This window comes from Ambystoma mexicanum, chromosome 14 (genome assembly GCF_040938575.1).
Source record: "Ambystoma mexicanum isolate Mex_15411 chromosome 14, UKY_AmexF1_1, whole genome shotgun sequence".
NCBI lineage: Eukaryota > Metazoa > Chordata > Amphibia > Caudata > Ambystomatidae > Ambystoma > Ambystoma mexicanum.
In genome coordinates, this window is record NC_090940.1 from 38933818 (window position 1) to 38952339 (window position 18522).

The 18522-nt window shown below is 47.5% G+C and overlaps 1 protein-coding gene across 6 annotated transcripts in view; it reads left to right on the plus strand.

Annotated features, from left to right (window-relative positions):
- HEATR5A (HEAT repeat containing 5A) overlaps positions 1–18522 on the plus strand; it is a 704366-nt gene that overhangs the window by 579872 nt on the left and 105972 nt on the right. For all 6 annotated transcript variants that reach the window (XM_069638471.1, XM_069638476.1, XM_069638475.1 and 3 more), the window contains 2 exons: positions 2083–2210; positions 9126–9273. In XM_069638471.1, the coding sequence (XP_069494572.1) occupies positions 2083–2210; positions 9126–9273 (276 nt within the window). The remainder of the gene's footprint in view (positions 1–2082; positions 2211–9125; positions 9274–18522) is intronic.

Here is an 18522-nt window from a genome sequence, read left to right on the forward strand (position 1 = left end):
AGCTCCTCGTCCTCGTGCCAAGGGAGGGGAGGGTAGGTCATTAACAGAAAAATAGGGATACCATGTCTCGCCCCTTTGGCATTCTCGCCCCAGTCCACAGAAACACTCTACCCAGATGATTATGCCTCACTTGTCCACCACCAGAGTCGGGATCCAAAAGCGATGGCTCGTCTCTGGCCACCTGAATAGACGATCCCTGGGCAATAGGTGTGAGAATGCCATCTGGTTTCTCACACCTTCCTATATAAACTAAGGTGCTAATCAGTCCTCAACAAGTCTCCAAATGGAAAATATAGTCCGCTGTCCAAAAACGAATTCTACTTGACCCAAACACTATTTTATCAAAAGTAAATGAAGCCAGAAAAATGACTCCCTTCTTCTGACTGTCTCATCTTAAAGAGCGTGTTCTTCAATCGAAAGCCTTATGTGGCGTCTGTAAATAGTCTCTTGTCACTTTCTGTACTAGACCTTATAACTCCTTAGAGGATTCTTGAGTCTGTTTCTTCCCCGGTCAGTATTCAATAGATCTCTTCTTATCCGGTCTTATTCTTTGATCAAGGCTACTATACGCTTTTGATTCTTTTGACATACTTTCTTAGTGGGGAAAGAGTTCATTGGTTTTGGAACTCATAAAAGTTTATTTCCGAAACACAAGATTATTTCCATAAAAAGAACATAACGCATTTAATGTTGTCTCTCTCCTGAGATGGCTTACGTGGTGTTTTTCTTATAGATCTTGTTGGTCTTTATTTCACACTCCTAGGATTCTTCTCCCAATATTTTCCACTTTGCATTTTGTTTTATGGCATATCGCCCCCTCTTCCCATGTCATTTGTACCCAATGCTTATTAATCTCTTTTACAGATTTAATCTGGACTCTTTCTCACATTGTTACAGTTCCAATTCATCACATTCCATCGCTTGTCAATTTGACTAGGACAAGTTTTTCCTGATCTGTAATGATTCCCCAGTGTTCTCCCATCTTCCCTGTTGCCTCTTGAGTTGGTGGGAAAACGTCCCCGGGGTCAGCGCTCGCTCTGGCTCTTCCTTTTGGCTCTGTCTTGTTCTCTCTTGCAGTCCAGCGGCGTCCCGCATTCTGTCTCGTCCTCATCGAGCAGGTTTTGCTCCGGGCCACCTTCACCTTATCTCTCACTGTTTCTTCTGTGGGGTGGTTTTGTGTCGTTATATGGGTGCACTGCCCACCTTGAATCTATCATGGTCACACAACCACTGCGACTTGGCTTTCCGTCTCCTTGGTTCACCAGTCCAGGTAGACGCTGGGTTTCCAGCATTTCATTCTCGCAGTCCGACCAATTCCGAGTCAGGGTTCCACGGATTTCCTTTGCTCCGCCTCACTCAGCTGTGACGCTGTCAGGGGGCGTCCCCTGCTTACTCTTTCTGCTTTGCCTCTCCTTAGTGAGTCCTCATCTCCTAGTTCCAAATGGATTTTTCTTTAAAGAGGCAGTTTCTCTTTCTTGCTCGTGCTGGTTTATTATTGTTTTTTCTTGAACCAAATCTCTGGATTTCACCATGTTCTTTGTCTCCGATAGTCCTATATATGCCATTACGGAGAATGGCCACAGGAGTCCTAGTCCCAGAGGGGGAGTCTCTCCCAGTGAGGTCCTACTTGCCTCGACCCCTAGGGAAGGTGTTGCAGAGCGCGCTCACATCCCTAACCTCACACGGGGGTGGTGGGTGACCCAACCCTTTGGGGAGAGAGGACGAATTCTCTCGATTCGTCACAATGCCTAAAATATCTATGAACTGTAAATGGGTTTAGCTTCTGATTCTGTCCTTCCAGGTCATAGCATTTTAGCTGCCAGGCTTGGAATAGTCTCCCACCCTTACTGTAAAGCTTGGGCCTACTGCAGCCATGTTATCTGCCTGCGTTTTCTGTGGGATAAATGGCTGCATGAGGCAGTGCATTAATTAATCTACCTGCTCCGACTTGGCTGTTTGTGGCATGCATGTCATCTCTGCTGCCTTTAAAGGTTTTCCCTAAAGTAGAAATCTGGGCCTGAGCTGTACAATATATAGACTGTTGATTTGCCATAAAGTAATAGTTTTCATTACTGTTTGCAGGGATTAGTGTGGAGTTTTTGTGTTCTCCCCGCTCTGATGCCCCGAGGGAGGATGTCACTGCCTGTCTGCGAGCTCTGCAAGTTCTACTGGACATCCCCTGGCCCAGGTCTCGTGTTGGCAGTGACCAGGTAAGGTGCTCCAGATTGTACAGGTCAGGTGTTTAAATAGTTAATGGTCCGTCTCCCCCACTGTTCTCTATTTTTAATCCTAAACTTAGATTTTCTGTTCAAGCTAAGACTGGTATAGTTATCAAATGAAATGCAGCGCAAGCGTGCCTATCATGACAAGGTCTCAAGACAGAAATGGCGTATGGGGCGGCAGGAAAGTGGCAGATTGAGTGCGTTCTTTGGGAATCCGCATAGAGGGCAATGAGTAGAAAGACACTGCAAGTCTTCATATTAAGGAGGATCTATCACAGAGAGACAGCACCACACATGGTGACAAGACAGGGTGCAACAAGGGGAAGCTGGCAGAGAAGAGCAGGCCTCCAGAGGGGCATTCAGACTGGCAAAAGGAATCCCATGGCCACCGTTTTCAACACACGTCCTGCTGAGAACAACTCGGACACGTTATTTATAGCTAGCAGGTATTTAGAAGCATGTTGAAGGTCAGCAAAGCAGATGGGCACTAAAAGATATGTAACTGATTAAATGTTTTGCACCTGCAAGAAGTTGCAACTTGTCCGATAGATATCTGACAAATATTAGAACTGGCAAGAGCATATAACTGCAGCAAACGTCGAAGATATGCTGAGCTAAGCAACCTTGGTGGCATGTTACAACAAACGTGTACAAGAAACGCAAGAGCAGAGCAGACATCTGTTAAGGAGGCCATTAGACTGGCAGATCACTTAGGAGAGATTGTGAAACGAGCACGATCCAAAGAAGCCTGCACCAGTGCACTAAGAGCATAGGAAGACCAATGACGACCGGCACAATACCTACTGAAGAGTACAAAAGAGCATGTTTCTGATGTGTACGCAGCAGGCACATTGCAAATGATACCAAATGTCATGCAAGGGAGAAAGTATGCACATAACATGCAAGGAAGGGATCCCATGTGAAAAATTGCACAACCTGCAACATGAAGATGGCGGATCATCACAAAGATAGCATGAGTATTTCCATGTCATCTGAAGAGCACGGCAAGGGGACTGTTTGGTTACCAAGTGCCTCACATAAGGTCAAGAAAACCCAAGTTAAAGGACACTTATGCCAAACTATGGAGGACAACACCCCACAAGCTACATATTAGAAATCGGAGCCCTATAATGAAGCAGGCATTACTGTTTAGGTATCAGAACCAGCACTGGAGGAGGGTTCTGAGAGGACCCCCTAGTTAATGACTGTTGAGATGGATTTCCAAAATCAACCCTGCAGGCGGATTTTGGGAGCCCAACTTATTATGGTAAACAGGGAGAAGCTGAAGAGCCAAAACCGATCAAGATAAGGTCGCAGAGCAGCAAGGCTTAGTCTCAGGAGGGCTATGAGAGTGGTTTAGGGCTACAGTGGACTACACCAACCAAATCTAATAATTCAAGTTAGACGGGTAAGTAGGAAATTATATCATTATTTTTTAGCCCCTTAAAATACACCCTAAACCGGTAAAACATCTAGGCAAATATTACCACACACTTGCTATAAAACAAATACATACATTCACACTTGGAGAAGAAAGAAAGCATATGATACAGTAACCAGTGAAACACAGGTAAGTACTCAGACGCATGACATTTAGTGGAGACACTATAGAATAACCACAGAACAGTTTCCCTAACACTTAGGGAGTCAACCTGAAGATAGTTTGGGGTTTTGTGTCCTAAAGTCATCAATTCCAAAGTTCTACTTTGCCGGTAGTTTTACTAAGAGATAGGACCATGCTAGTAGTCATGATTCAAAAGTTAAGAGGGTAATTAAAGTCCAGGTAAGTAAACTCACTCAATCCCAGTCCCTAGGATAGACTTAGGAAGGGATCCTTGACCAGACCTCCAAGTTAAGAGTGATTTACGGATAGGGCCCATGTGGCCATATGAAGAACGGGGGAGGGGGGGACAAACGGGTAGGTTATCTTACCCCCCTGAATCTAGCCACCACTGCTAAGGTTCCGGAATCTGTTGGGGACACAGTCGTCTGTGCTTGGTCCGGATGAGGATAGCCAGGGGTCGCAGTTACAGAGGCTACTTTTGGGCACAGGATTTAGTGTTTTGCGATCGCAGTGCCTAGGAATCTGTTCCAGACAACCTGCAGCTGAACACCCAAAAGAAGAAAAGGTGAAGACTTATGCAGTGCGGCTGACCTCTGGACACCTCTAGAATCCGAAGAGGACGGATTGCAATGGGAGTCAACATGGTCAGGTAGCAACAGTCGATCTTCAATGGACGAACAAAGGAGCAGCCCAAGCACAGCTTCTGTTGATGCAAGAAGCATGCAAATACAGGAGCAGGTTTTTTTTTACACAAGTAGATCCTCCAAGTTCCAAGTATGCTCTAGGGATGGTGTCCAGGAACACTTTCAAATGCTCGGAAGGCACAGATTCTTGAGCAGGGGTCGAGACTGGTTGTTCGCACCATTGCAGGGGGTCGAAGCATCGACAAGGGTGTTCTTGATCAGGCAAAGGAGCAGGGCTTGACCAGGACTTCACTGGAGTTGGTGCTGGTCATCTCCCGGGGTCGTCCTTGTGTTATCAATGGGCTGCTCTTATTTGTAGAGGACTTGAGTCCAACTATCTAAAGAATGACCGCAGAGGTCCTCCTTTAATCCAAGATTTGGACTGGAGGCTCGCCCAAATCCACCAATGGTAAGGTGCACCATTCAAACTGGCAGTGGCTATCCAATCACGGATAGCCACTGCCACCAACATCTGCCCCTCAACATACATTCAGGTTCTAGGATGTGTTTTGGGACCAGACAGTCCCATCCCCCACATAGGGGCTCACACACAAACTGCCTCTTTGCCTGGGAAAGCAGCAGCTACTCCTGGGAAAGTGCTTCCCATGTGTGGCAGTTCCAGACCAGAGTGGACAGAAAGAAGGCCAAAGAACAGTATGGCCCAAGGCCAGGCAATAAACCTTGTGGCGCAGTCAACTTAGGGTGCTAGCCACCTTTTGTAGCCATTTGCTGTAAATGCAAAAGTGCACAGTCCAGCAACGAAATTCTAGGCAATTCTCCTCTGAACAAGAATACCAACAGCAACCCCAGACACGTCTTTCATTCTGGTTGGACCTCAGAATAAATGAGCTGAGCATATACGTAAAGATGCAAAGGCTTTAGTTACCTCAAAAGTCAGGCAAGGGTTCAAGAGAAAGCTGCTCGGGTGCTATTGAAATGCATGGTGGGAAAATGCAAAAAGAACATTCTTCTGTAACCAGAGGATGAGGTACTAGGACTGGATCTGTCAAATGAGGTTTTGGACGTCGTAAAAGCCAGGAGCCCTGCTACGAAATCAATGATTGCCAGCAGGTTCTCCACCTAGTGATTGGAAAGGTGCCTGGAACCCTTAACCGGTCCCTTATGCGGCAGTGCCGGCTTCGAGATTGGCACAGCTAAGACCTACTTAGTGGCTATCTGTGTGTGCGCAAGAGGACACTGTGACAAAGTCCCATGCCTGGACCTTCGTCTAGTGACCATGAGCCAGGAGACTCTGGGACTGGGAGTTGGGTGCTTAGACAAACCAGTAATGTAAAAATACATTTCCCATAATGCCCCTCAGAAACCAAGAACACAGGACCGAATCCAGGAAGTGGAATTAGGGGCTGGGGAGAGAGCAACCATAGCAAAATACCCAGTCCTATCACCTAAGACGGGGAAGACGCCGGAAAACCTCTCACAAGCTCCAAACTTCAAAATGTTGCAGGAAAATCAGCCTCAGATGGATGATATATCCCACAATGCTCTTTTCTCCCTACCAGAAGACCTGTAACGCACAGGGAAATTAAATTACCCCTTCAACCACATGGCGGCCATAGTAAAACCCTTCAAGGACAAGGACACTCTGGGGAAACCTAGAGACCCCATAACACACTTGCCTTCCCAACAGCCGTGCATCAGGATATTCTTCACACAGGCTTGTTCAGCTTCTCCATGTGCATAGTTTCAAAATGGCCACCAGGGTTCTTATAAGGTCAGCCCAGCCCTCTAGGCTTACAGCTGCAGACTGTGGGCCCTAATTCCAGTCAGGAGGAGGGCAAACATGTTGCTATATAAGCCAGGCTGCCCAGTCCAGTATGGTGGCTGACAGGAGCAGGCAACTCCTATTTGGCTTAAACTGGAGAGGCAAGAATGCTGGAGAATGGAGGTGCCTCAGAGAATGGAGACAGGAGTGTGCTACAGAGGGGAGCTGGAGAAGTGGCAGCAGGAGAGCAGAAGGTGATCTCTACCAAAGAGATGAAAGTGGTGAGATTTAAAGGGGGGAGAAAGGAAGAAAAGAGTGAGAAAGCAAAACATGGAGTGGAATTCATTGATGGTAGAAGAGGAAAGCTGGGGGCAGGGGAAGGCAGTAGTAGGAACAGTAGAACAAGTGAAATTAAAACCAGGAGTGGAGTGGTAGGACGAATAGCAGACAGAAGGAGGGAGGAAATAAAACCTGGAGTGGAGTTGAATTAAGGAGTATCCTTAGAAGGCTGGAGGGAGAAAGTAAGACCCGGAGTGGAGTCGAAGGTGGTGGCAGCAGGCTAAGGAGATGGTACTGAGACAGTGCTAATTCGTCAGGAGGGGGCAGGCTTAAGTCGGAAGATTGAGGATGATACTAGAGAGAAGAGATGAGGATTTTATTAGGATATTGAGAAGAGAGGCAAGTATCCAGAAGCAGGCGAGTAAGAAGAGTTTCCAGTGGGCATCAGGGAGCATAATGATAATTTAGAGAGGAGGCAGGAAGGAAGGCTAATAGAGAATGATCCTTTTGCCTCTCTCCTTGCTGATCCCAACGCAATCTCAGAGACCCCTCGAGGGTTCTGCAGAGCATTAAGGACTGGTTTAGTCTTGGGGTAAGGGGTCCCAAAAAGCCTGCAACTAGGCCCAGAGCAACAGAAGGATGGTTTGCTATATACTGGAAGAAGGAGTAGAACTCCTCTGAGACTTTGGATCAGAGACGGCTGAGACTTTAAAGCCTGACACGCATCCTGACAAAGGGAAAGCCGTTGCAAGAGACATTTGTGGATGGAGGCCATCCTATATTTTATTTCTTTGGACAAGATCTATACGCAGTACCTAAAAGAAATTGTTGAACTTTAAGCATCTGGTCTTGGCGTACTTCTTGGTTCCAAATGTCCAATCTGTGGCATAGCACAAACAAGGTTATTTCTTCCTCACACCAACTCTTTTGCGCAGTTTCTGAAGGCCTTGACTAATGCTTTTCTACTGTGGCAATTTGTTGTTTGAGCATGGGACTTGCTTTCAAAAACAAAAACTGAATTCATCTTCTTTTGAGCGTTTACATTCTGGTTTTGTGTGCTGCTGCTCATTCTGATTTTTCTGGTTGCTATCACTTCACCCAGGCAGGTGACTGAGCCCCAGGGTCTCTCAAACACCCATGCTTGTTCCTTTCTAGACGGAAGGTAATCTTGAGGGTTGTATCTTTTTTTTCATTTTGAAAAACGCTTTTTGGCCATGGTGGAGACTGAATCCTCTAGCAAAAAGTCCATGTGTCTCATTTTCCTCCTCATCCTTCCAAGACCGAGGAGCATTTCCATGGACTGGACCCTAAGAGGGCCTTGAGCGTTTACGTCTCCAGAAGAAAGGAGTTCAGGAAAAATGACAGCTCTTTCTGGGCTTTGCTGTTGCTTGCGTAGGCAGAGTTTTAGCTAAGTAGAAGGTCTACGTGGATTCGCCTAACCAAGAGGAGAGGACGGGTCTTCTGGCTCGTTCTTCTAGGTTTCTGCCTGCAACATCTGCATTTTAGAGTTGGTCCTGCTCTGGACATTTGCTGAGCTGCAACATGGGCTTCATTGCACACATTTAGCCAGAATGACTGCTTGGATTTGTTGACTGGAGATGAATCCAGAAATGTACTTGTTCGATACTTCAGAGGGTTCTATTGTAGGTGCTGGAAGTCGCCTCTGCCACCCTCCTTTCCCATATTGCTTTGGGGGTCTTCCAAAGAGGAGGAATCTGGGAGGAATGTATCCATTAGACAAACACATTCCTTAACTTTTTATAATGTTTTTTTCTGGTTTATCAGTCCACACTCCCTCAGATTCCTCATCGAGCTGAACTATCATCCCGACTGATGGATTGCTTGTAAGCTCTGGAGGTTCCTCTGCATCTGAGTGAGGGGGTGGGGGGAATTGACGGAACTGTAATAGTGGGAAAAGGCAGCTCCATATATGTAACCTTGAGGCCCAATCTGGCGCTTCTGTGCCCCCTTGTATTGATGAAAATGTTTCTGATCCATTGTATGCCTGCAGAGGCTATTTCAAAGATTAGGCATCGGTGGGGATGAAAGACCTATCTATCCGAAAGAACATTACCGAAGGTAAGTCATTTGTTCTTCTCATCGTCAATTGGAGAACGTTTAGGCAAGTGAAATAAGTTTCCATTTTAAAATGTGCCTTTTCCCATTATCCATACTTTCTTAATAACTAGTAAATACGGTGAATTATACATGTATTTTGTTTTATCTTGAAAAGCCCCTTTACAGCATAGCATGTGTGCCACGTTTGACCAGTTACACTTTTCTGAAGACATTGCAGAGCAATGCATGTGGCATCTGGGAGGATAGCTCAGGGGCAATGCGTTTGTCTTGGAAGCAAGACAACACATAGCAACACAGTTTCGAATCCCGGGCTCGCGCTTACAAACTGGCCCTCGGGTTATTATAAAAGAATAATTATAATCCAGTAGGAGACAACTGTGTTTTTGTTACCACTTATTGTCTGTTTGCAGAATTTGGCCTGATTTTAGGGATTTAAAAATAGGGGGATGGCTTTGAGTGTTGGCACTGTGTGGCAGTGTCCAGAGTAGATGGGGCCACTTGTCCTCAGTAATAATGACATATGAGTTTTTGAAGCTGCGTTCACTGAGCTTCTTATTTGTGTCGCCTCATGGTAGGATTTGGCCATCGAGCTGCTGAGTGTGCTGCATCGACTGCTCCTAACTCGGGAATCGCCAGACATACAGCTTGCGGCCCTCGAGGTGGCTCAGCAGGTGCTGGGTGCTGCTCAGGAGCACGTGAAGGAGAGACGCAGGAGTGCAGAAGGTAAGGCACACCAGAGTCTGTGAGTGTGAGAGTCGAACAGGTAGCTCCATGAGGAAGAAAGTCTGCTCCATTACTTGGTTGGGGGAGGGACCGGAAACTCACTAAACAGTCAATGTGCGGGTAAAGAGACATTCTTCATTGTGAAAATGGGTACTAGTTTTCAGCCTATAACTCTTATGTAGGGTGCACTATGCTACCCATGTGTTGGGGCAGAATTCTACTTTTTGGGGTTCTTTCGTCTCTTTTTAAGGACCCTCAACCTTTAGATTTTTCGATGCATTTTCTTGGACTGCTGACCTATTTTTGTGGGTAGAGGGACTTCCACTGAAGCCCTCTTGCCACTGCAACCTTTCATAGTATATGGTCCCATGGTAGCCCAGATGGCATTTGGAGCACAGGTGCTTTTTAAGCAGCCCAGTTCTGCCCTGGGGTGATTATCACCCTGCATTGGTTTTGGGAAGGAAGCTGGTCACAGCTCTAATTTAGTTTTGGCTTCACCAAGAGTGCAAGCCGATTTGCAGCATTAGTAGTAGTCCAATGCACCATTTTGGTAGTCATTAGGGGTGCAAATGTTTTTGGTAAGCCATGCTCTGGGCCCTTTTTGTTTTAGAAGCTGTCCTTGGTAGAAGCAAACCAAAATTGCATGCTTGACATGGCCCTTGTTCACACCTTAACTCACTCTGAGCCCAGACATGCACCTGTTGTAGTGTTTTTGACTAGCCCCTGGCTATAGACAAGCCAACCAACATACTATGTGGTCTGTCCTGTGTGTTCAGCGATTTCCTTTTTTGATTATTATAATTTGTTTGGGTGGCCAACCTCATTGGCTAGCTGCTAGAGTCTTTGTGCGAGCATCCCAGTGTGTGTGTGTGTAGGGGGGCTGTATAGGTATATCTAGGTGATCCCTTGAGCCTGCCCCCAGTTTTGTTGACATTTTCAGAGTGCTGTTGAACTCTGAGCCAGTAAGCTTTTGCTGATTTTATTTTATAAAAGGTTTTAGACTAGGTTTGGCCTCACTAGCTAGTCTTGTCTCGGTTTCAAGGTCTGGTTCTAATTTTTGGCTGCTGCATGTCTTTCCGGGGCTGTCGTCTTCATTCTCGTCTTCCCCAATCGTTGACTGGACTGGGACTTCCGTGCCGGGACCACCTCAGGGCTGTTTTACTACTGTCTTACCATTTTACTGCCTTAGTGATGGAAGCTTTTGTCACCCAGAAGAGAATTTGAAACCAAATACCCCACCTCTCCTGCTTGCTTGGACCATCCTTGATTGCCACTGTTCTCTTCAGAAGACCATCTTCTGCTAGTGGGCTGCCTCTGATTTTACTGCGGATGGTCGGAATCTGATTTGCCATTTTCCTCCATCCTCCTGGTGTCATCTCCTCCGATGCTGCACTTCTGGATAATCGGCTCGCTCCAAAGAAGGATATTGGTTCTTCTTTTTGGTAGTGTGGGTTGTCATTGGTCCACGGGTCAAGTCTGTGGGTGTTTGGATCCTGAAAGCACATCTGTAAAAAAGAGCTGTGCTGAAGACCACCAGGGGGCATGGACCAGCATGGGTGTGTAGAAGAAGAGTTCTGTCCACACTCATCCCTGTTTGAGGCCCGGCAGGGTAACAAACTGCGCATATTGTGGGTACTTTGCATGAAAAGGATTGTGAACCTGGAGAGAATTTAATGACTCCTTAATAAAGGCTGAAGTAGTGTCTGGGATATACTGCAGTGGGAAGGATCGGCGCCCTGGGTAGCTGTCTCGGCCTGGGTGGATTTGGCAGTGGGATGCAGCGCAGCTGCACAGTGCTGGAGCAGTGCTTGGAGAATTACAATGCCAGTGCATAGGTCTTGGTGCTTTGTGGTCGGCCCACAGCCATATGAGGTTGGTGGAGGACCTGGAAACTGGTCTGTGGATTCCCTGGGATCGCTTGTAAGAGGCATCCTTGGGAGCCCGGGGTGGTCATTTGTCCCCGCCTGCCTCTGTGGCCTGGATGGAGCCCGTGCTGTGATTTCTGTGGACCTACTGGTTTTGACAGCTGGTGTGGAGAAAGGGATCCGCACCCCCTGCTGTCCCATCATCGGGCCTGGAGCTATGGAGGGGGCCAGTGTGTTTGGAGATCTGGTGGCATGGCTGACTCTGCCCCACTTCTGAAGGGGCTTAAGGCAGCGTCACACGGCCCGCACTGGGATGGTGCCTCAGGCTCAGTGGGCACGTAGGGTGCAGTGTTGGTGGCATGAGAGATCCGCCGGATTTTGAGGGAGACCACCTGCAGAGGGCAAGGACTACTGATAATAGTGTGTGGCAGTCCAGGGAATCGGCAGGGGAGCGCTGGTACGGAGAGGCCTGAGGCCTAGAGGAATCCAGCCCACATCCATTGTAGCCCCCTGGGAAGCTTGTGGTACTGTGTGGAGGGGAGGGGGGAGTTTGCAGGTCCCCTGTGCAAAGCAAAAAGCAACAACGGAAGAGCGTGCAGGCAGTCTGCATTGGGTCTACCCAAGGTAACCTACAAAAGCCGACGCTAGCTGGGAAGTCGCTCGAGGGCATTCATGCATTGCCGCAATATCGACAAAGTGGCAATGGAGGGTGTGGGAGATGACTAGGCCTGGAAAAGGGGGCTACTATTCAGACCCATGTCCATGAAGGAGGACATCAAGGGCATATTGCAGGAGATCTGCGCGTTGAGAGGTGAGGTGCAGGCTTTGGTCTCGGATTTGAGAAGCAGAGTGGATGTCCTGGAGAATAAATTCAAGGGCTGTCAGGCCTAGTCAGCTGCGAATTCCTGTCGGAGTGACGATAGCCCACCAGACCCCCCAAGCCTGCCAGCCTAACAATCCTGCTTAAAAGAAAACTATTGTTTGTTTTATTCACTTATAATGCGCACCAAACCCGAGGGTAGCTGGGCACAGCAGTACAGGATATGCTATCAACTGGCAAACCCAAGGGGAAAGGGGAATTGGAAAAAATAACAAACGCAGATCTTCACTACACCCTCCGCTCCTGTCTCCTTTCTAGACTGGGTATACTTGGATTCACAAATTGCTGTGAAGACCTAGAAAGCAATCGCAACAGAAGCAAAAGTATTACTTCCAAATTGCCCCTTTCTCACTCTTACCTTATCTTTGTCTCCCTTGACAGATTAATACCTGCAGCCTACGCTTGCTGATCAGATAGGCTTTCTTTAATAGAACTGAAGTATCATTCAATGTCTTTATCTTCTTGATAACTGATGCTTCAGTTTGCTGCACCTCTCAGCTCTTCACCTTTTTCACCAATGAATCCCTTAAGAGTCTGTGAGAGTTCCCTAACGAAAGTTCTTGTCTGCACTGCTGCGGTGAAACAACTTGTTTACTTGTTAACTCAGGAGTCCTGGCATATTCAGTTCTTGAGCCCTTTAGTTTGTGAGCCCTTTACTGTCAGCTCTCTGCCCATGGAAAAGGTTCAGAAACAGAGTGGTTCAGGCGTTGTGGGGCACTCATTCGAAGGACTCTGACTGAAGCCTTTTTGGGGTTATGTTTGTGGTGAAGCTACAAAAATCAAGAGGCCTGAGGAGAGGGCACTTTAAAGTGTCAAAGTGGTCCTACGAGGGTTGAGTAAAACCCTTCGTACACTCGAAAGTCTTTGACACACGAGAGTTTGTTTTGCGAACTGTGGCAAATGTGAACCGACAGAGGGATGCCTGCGAATTGAGAATTGTAAACTGACGAGTGTGAACCCGGCTGAAGGATGGCCACAATTGTAACGCTCACCTGACTTCCACGGGGGCGCTGGCCTGGTTCGCGCTGCTGTGACCTCGTCTAAGGTGATGCGCAGGGTTCGGAAGACGGACTGGACCGGGCCCCAGATCTGACTTGTCTGACTCGCAGAAGTATCCTTCTGTAGGTGAGAATAGGGGGTTAACTGTCTGTGGGGTAATGCAATCAGCCTCCCACTTACCCCTCTCACCCTCTTCAAAACCCTTCTGTGCTTCCCCGTGTCTCACCTTAGGGTCTGGAAGGACGAGCTCTCCATCCTGCTTCTGATGCAGGGGCGCGTTGGTATGCAGTTACGTCACTGGATTTTCGGATGGGTGAGAACCAAACTTGCTTGGCTTCCAGGTAAGTTTTTTCTATAAGTGGTTCCCCTTGTGTCCATGCATTAATGTTCTAATGCTAGTGTCTTTTTCCCCATAGGGGCCGGGGTACGGAATGCCGGGGAACAGGCACCGACCCGAGGTGAGCGGTGAAATCCTTGTGGAAATCAGGTAAGTCTTTAATGAGTGTTTTGGTAATGTCTTTTCATTCACTCATTAACGCTGATGTCTTTTTCCCCTTAGGGGCCGGGGTCCGAAAATGCCTGGATGCGGTGCGGACCCGAAATGAAAAGGGAATGACCCAACAGGTAAGTCTTGACATGGAGTTTTAGCTTCCCTTTTCCCTTCTTTCTCTCACCTTTGTTCTTGTCTTTTTCTCCCTAGGCGCGGGGGCGCGACTGCGAATCCGGATGGCGCTGCTGAACATGGAGGCGCCCTGTAAAGGTGAGTAGAATGCGGCGCTGCAGCGATCGATGCGATGTGCGTTTAAAAATAAATGTCTTCCTTTTCAGGATTGTCGGCGAAATGTCTCTGGGATGCAGATTTAGCAGGTGAGGCCTTTTCCTTCTTCTGTTCTCTTGTTCCCTTCTTTTGCAGGTGATTCAGGATGCTGGCAGGTGTGGCAGAAGTCAAGATGCAGGAGCAGACACGGTGAGCGTCCAGCTGCTAGTTGCAGAACAACGCGAAGCACGTGTGGCTGATAGGGTGTGGTTTAAATAGCCTTGGAAGAAGTTCCTAGAATGTGTCCTTCCTCCAATCAGGTATGTATCCTTCCCCGACCACGCCCGGGTGGTAAATGAGTCCCACAGGTAAAGTAGTTCCTTCCAGGCCTCAAGGAGGCCGGGGTTCTGCAGCATTGTCTGCATCAGGTAAGTGCACCCAAACACTTTCATAATGAGCCTGGCGCCTATGGCGCCAGGACTGACGTTTTGTATGAGCCTGGCGCCATAGGCGCCAGGACGCTGTCCAAAGGGCCCCTATAAGGGGTTGCTGGGACCTTCCCCGGGGACTTGATGTCTGCTTTCGGGGACGCAGGGCCTGAGCCGGCTCCCCGGGAGCGGGCATCGTGACAGCACTCCCCCCCCCCCCCCCCCCCCAAGGCCCCTCCCAAGGTTGTTCCCTCCGGGGGTTTGGTTTGTTTGGGAAGAGTCGGTGGAATTTCCTGACTAATCGAGGTGCATGCACATGGTCACTGGGTTCCCACGACCTCTCCTGAGGTCCGTACCCCTTCCAATCAATTAGGTAGAAAAGCTTTGACCTAAACATTTTTGAATCTAAAATGTTCTTCACTTCGAATTCGGGTTCCCCATCTATTTGAATAGGTTCTGGAGGTTTGAGTAGTCAGGTTCCGGGGACCACTGGTTTCAGAAGTGACACATGAAAAACAGGGTGAATTCGCATATTAGCTGGTAAATCAAGTTTAACCGCTACTGGGTTAATTATTGCCGTAATAGAATAAGGTCCCAGATATTTTGGGTTAAAAGTTCGAGGCCCTTTGAGCGGTAAATGTCTGGTAGCTAACCACACTTGATCCCCAATCTGATACGGAGGTGCTTCACTCCGATGTAGGTCAGCATTCTCCTTGTATTTTCTCTTGGCTTGTTGCAATTGCGTGGTTGCCTCTTTGAAGGCTCGGGTAATGGTAGAATGCAGATGTTCTACTGCGGGCACTCCGGGGTTCTGAGGTGAGTCGAGGTTCGAGGGTGAAGTCCAAACAAGGTATAAAAAGGACTATGGGCAGTTCCAGAGTGTACCGAATTATATGCGTATTCGGCTATCCAAAGAATGTCTTTCCAGTTGCTTTCAGATTGCTGTAACATACACCGTAAGTACTGCTCAAGGGTCTGATTTGTCCTCTCGGTCTGACCATCCGTCTGAGGGTGGTGACTGGTCGATAATCTTACGTCGATTTGTGCCATTTGACAACATTTGCGCCAGAAGTTGGAAATGAATTGGTTTCCCCGGTCAGAGATTAGTATAGATGGGAATCCATGTAGCCAAACAATATTTTCGAGGAATTCTTTGGCTAGGACAGAAGCTGAAGGTAAACCTTTCAAAGGAATGAAGTGGGCCATTTTGGAAAACAAATCCACAATTACCAGAATGGTATTGTATCCCGAACAAGGAGGCAAGTCCGTAATAAAATCCATTGATAGGGTGTGCCAGGGTGCTGGCGGTATGTCTAGAGGTTGAAGGAGACCGGCTGGTCTTTTCTTTTGACCTTTATTTTGTGCGCAAACACCACAGGACATCACAAAAGATTTAACATCTTTTCGCCAAGAGGGCCACCAGAATTGTCGTTTCACCTTTTCCATTGTCTTGGCAATACCGGGGTGTCTCTCTATTAATGTATCATGATAACCTGAAATAACTAGTTTGTGTAAATCCTTGTGCGGCAGGAATAAGCGTCCTTGGTAATAAGGTAAACCACTATCTATGGTAAAGTCTGATCCCTTTTGTATCCAATCCTGTAGGACTGTAGGGTCCAGGAGTTGTTTCACTCTGACTTGAATGTCTTCAAGCGTCTGTAATGAAGTCATGCCTAGAATTCTCTGTTCGGGAATTATTGGTACTGGTTCTGAGTTTGTATCAGATTCTCCCATTCCAATTCGGGATAAGGCGTCTGCTTTGCCGTTCTTGCAGCCAGGTCGATAGGTAATCACGAAATCAAATTCAGCGAAAAACAAAGCCCATCGGAGCTGCCGTGATGACTGAGCCTTGGCGGTTTTCAAATACTGTAAATTCCGGTGATCAGTGATCACCGTGATGGTATGTCGAGCGCCAAGCAGGTAATGCCGCCACGCTTTAAAATCGGACTTTATGGCTAACAGTTCTTTGTCAGTGATTGCGTAATTAATCTCTGGTGCCGAGAATTTTCTGGACCAAAATGCTACGGGATGCAGTTGGTTGGTTTCAGGATCTCTTTGAGACAGAACTGCTCCCATGGCTAGGCTGGATGCGTCCGTTTCGACGACATACGGGAGATCTGGACGTGGGTGTTTCAATATAGGTGCGGAGGTAAACTAAGCTTTTAAATCCTGGAAGGCCTGCTCGGCTTCTTCAGACCATTCAAAACGTTTATTTTTCCTCAAGAGCGCAGTAATGGGTTGTACTGTGCGTGAAAATTCCGGGATAAACCTGCGATAGAAATTGGCAAAGCCGAGCATGCTTTGAACCCCTTTTACAGAGCTAGGTGATGGCCATTTGAGGATGGCATCCACTTTTCTTGAGTCCATTCGGACTCCTTTGGCTGTCAGGATGAAACCGAGAAACTCAACTTCTGTGGTATGGAAAACACATTTCTCCAGTTTAGCAAATAGTTTGTGTTGGCGCAGTTTTTCCAGAACTGCCCTAACGTGTTTTCTGTGATCAGATTCCGAAGAGGAGTACACTAGAATGTCATCGATATAGACGACAACACAAACATCGATGAGTTCCCGAAGGACATCATTCATGAAGAATTGGAAGGCAGCAGGCGCATTGCACAACCCGAAAGGCATTACCTGGTATTCGAATAATCCATATTTTGTACGGAAGGCTGTTTTCCATTCGTCGCCTTCTTTTACTCTCACCAGATGATATGCCCCCCGGAGATCTAACTTGCTGTATATGCAAGCGTCCTTCACCTGGTCAAGGAGTTCAGGAATCAGAGGCAGAGGATAACGGTTTTTAACCGTTATCTGGTTCAATGCGCGGTAATCGATACAAGTTCTAAGGTCGCCTTCTTTTTTAGGCACGAAGAACAAAGCCGAGGATGCCGGGGACTTTGACGGTCGAATAAAACCATTGGCGAGGTATTGATCCAAATATTGTCTCAAATGCAGGTTCTCAGGTTCGGTAAGGGCATAAATCCTGCTACAAGGGGGTTGTCCACCGGGCACCAGATCGATTTGGCAATCGTACGATCGGTGAGGAGGTAACGTGTTGGCCTGTTCCTTTTGGAAGACGTCCTGAAAGTCCTGGTATTCCGGAGGTAATTGCATGGAGGCAGAGGTTACAGATGCTAGATTAATCTTCCGGTTTTCTGGGTAGCAAGTTTGTTTACAATCCGGGAAGGTTATTCTCTTAGCTCGCCAATCAATTTGAGGATTATGTGTCTCTAACCAAGGAATTCCAAGAATAACCTGAAACTGTGGAGCCTTGATTACATCAAACTCAACTGTCTCCCGATGGCCTCCATGACCAATAAGAGTCACCCCAGTAGTGGAATGTGTTACCGGTCCAGAGGCAATTTCTGTTCCATCGACTGTGGTGATGACATCTCTGCTGGTTTTAGGACGGAGAGGGAGGTTAATCCTAGAGGCCAATTCACGATCCACATAGTTTCCAATAGCCCCACTATCGATGTATGCCTTTATTGCATGCAACCGCTTAGGCTTTTCTGGATCTACGAGAACCATTGGCACAATGAAATGCGAGGTCTGAGAGTTAGTTTTCAAGCTCGGCAAGCGGACCCCTACGCTTGTCGGGCTGAGTCGTTTCCCGAAACAGTCTTCATGGTTTTTATCAGCAGCTCCTACCGCTTTTCGGGGCGGTTTTGCCGGGCAATCTCGTAGAAAGTGTCCAGAGTTCCCACAATAAAGACATAATTTTAACTGCCGCCTCCTTTCACATTCCTTTTGAGTTGAGGGTTCTTTAACCCCTCCAATTTGCATAGGCTCAGAGACATCAACTCCCTTGGGGTTAGCGTGGGTCTTGACCAACACCCGGGTCTCAAACCTGGACCGATCTGTTTTTCTGTTTTGAAGTCTGTGATCCAATTGGACCACTAAGTCTATATATTCTGTGCATTCTTGGGGCGGATTTACAACTTGGGCCAAGACATCTTTAAGTTCTCCGCGTAGACCTCGATAAAATAACGTGACTCTTTTATCCTCTGGCCATCCCGTTTCCACAATTAGTCTATTAAATGTTGCAATATAGGATAGGCGGTCCTGATTGCCCTGTCGCAGGGATAGAAGTTCGTCATCCAGATCCTGCCCCTGAGAGTGTCGAGCAAATAACCTTTCCATGCTTGCTTGAAATCCTTGAAAATCAAGGAGAATCGGGTCATCTTGAGTAACCAGTGGAACTGACCAATCGGCAGCGCAGCCGCTGAGATATGACCAGGCTACTTTGGTCTGATCATTAGGGAAGGCCCCAGGACTGCATAGGAAGTGCAAACGACACTGAATCATGAATACAGCGAA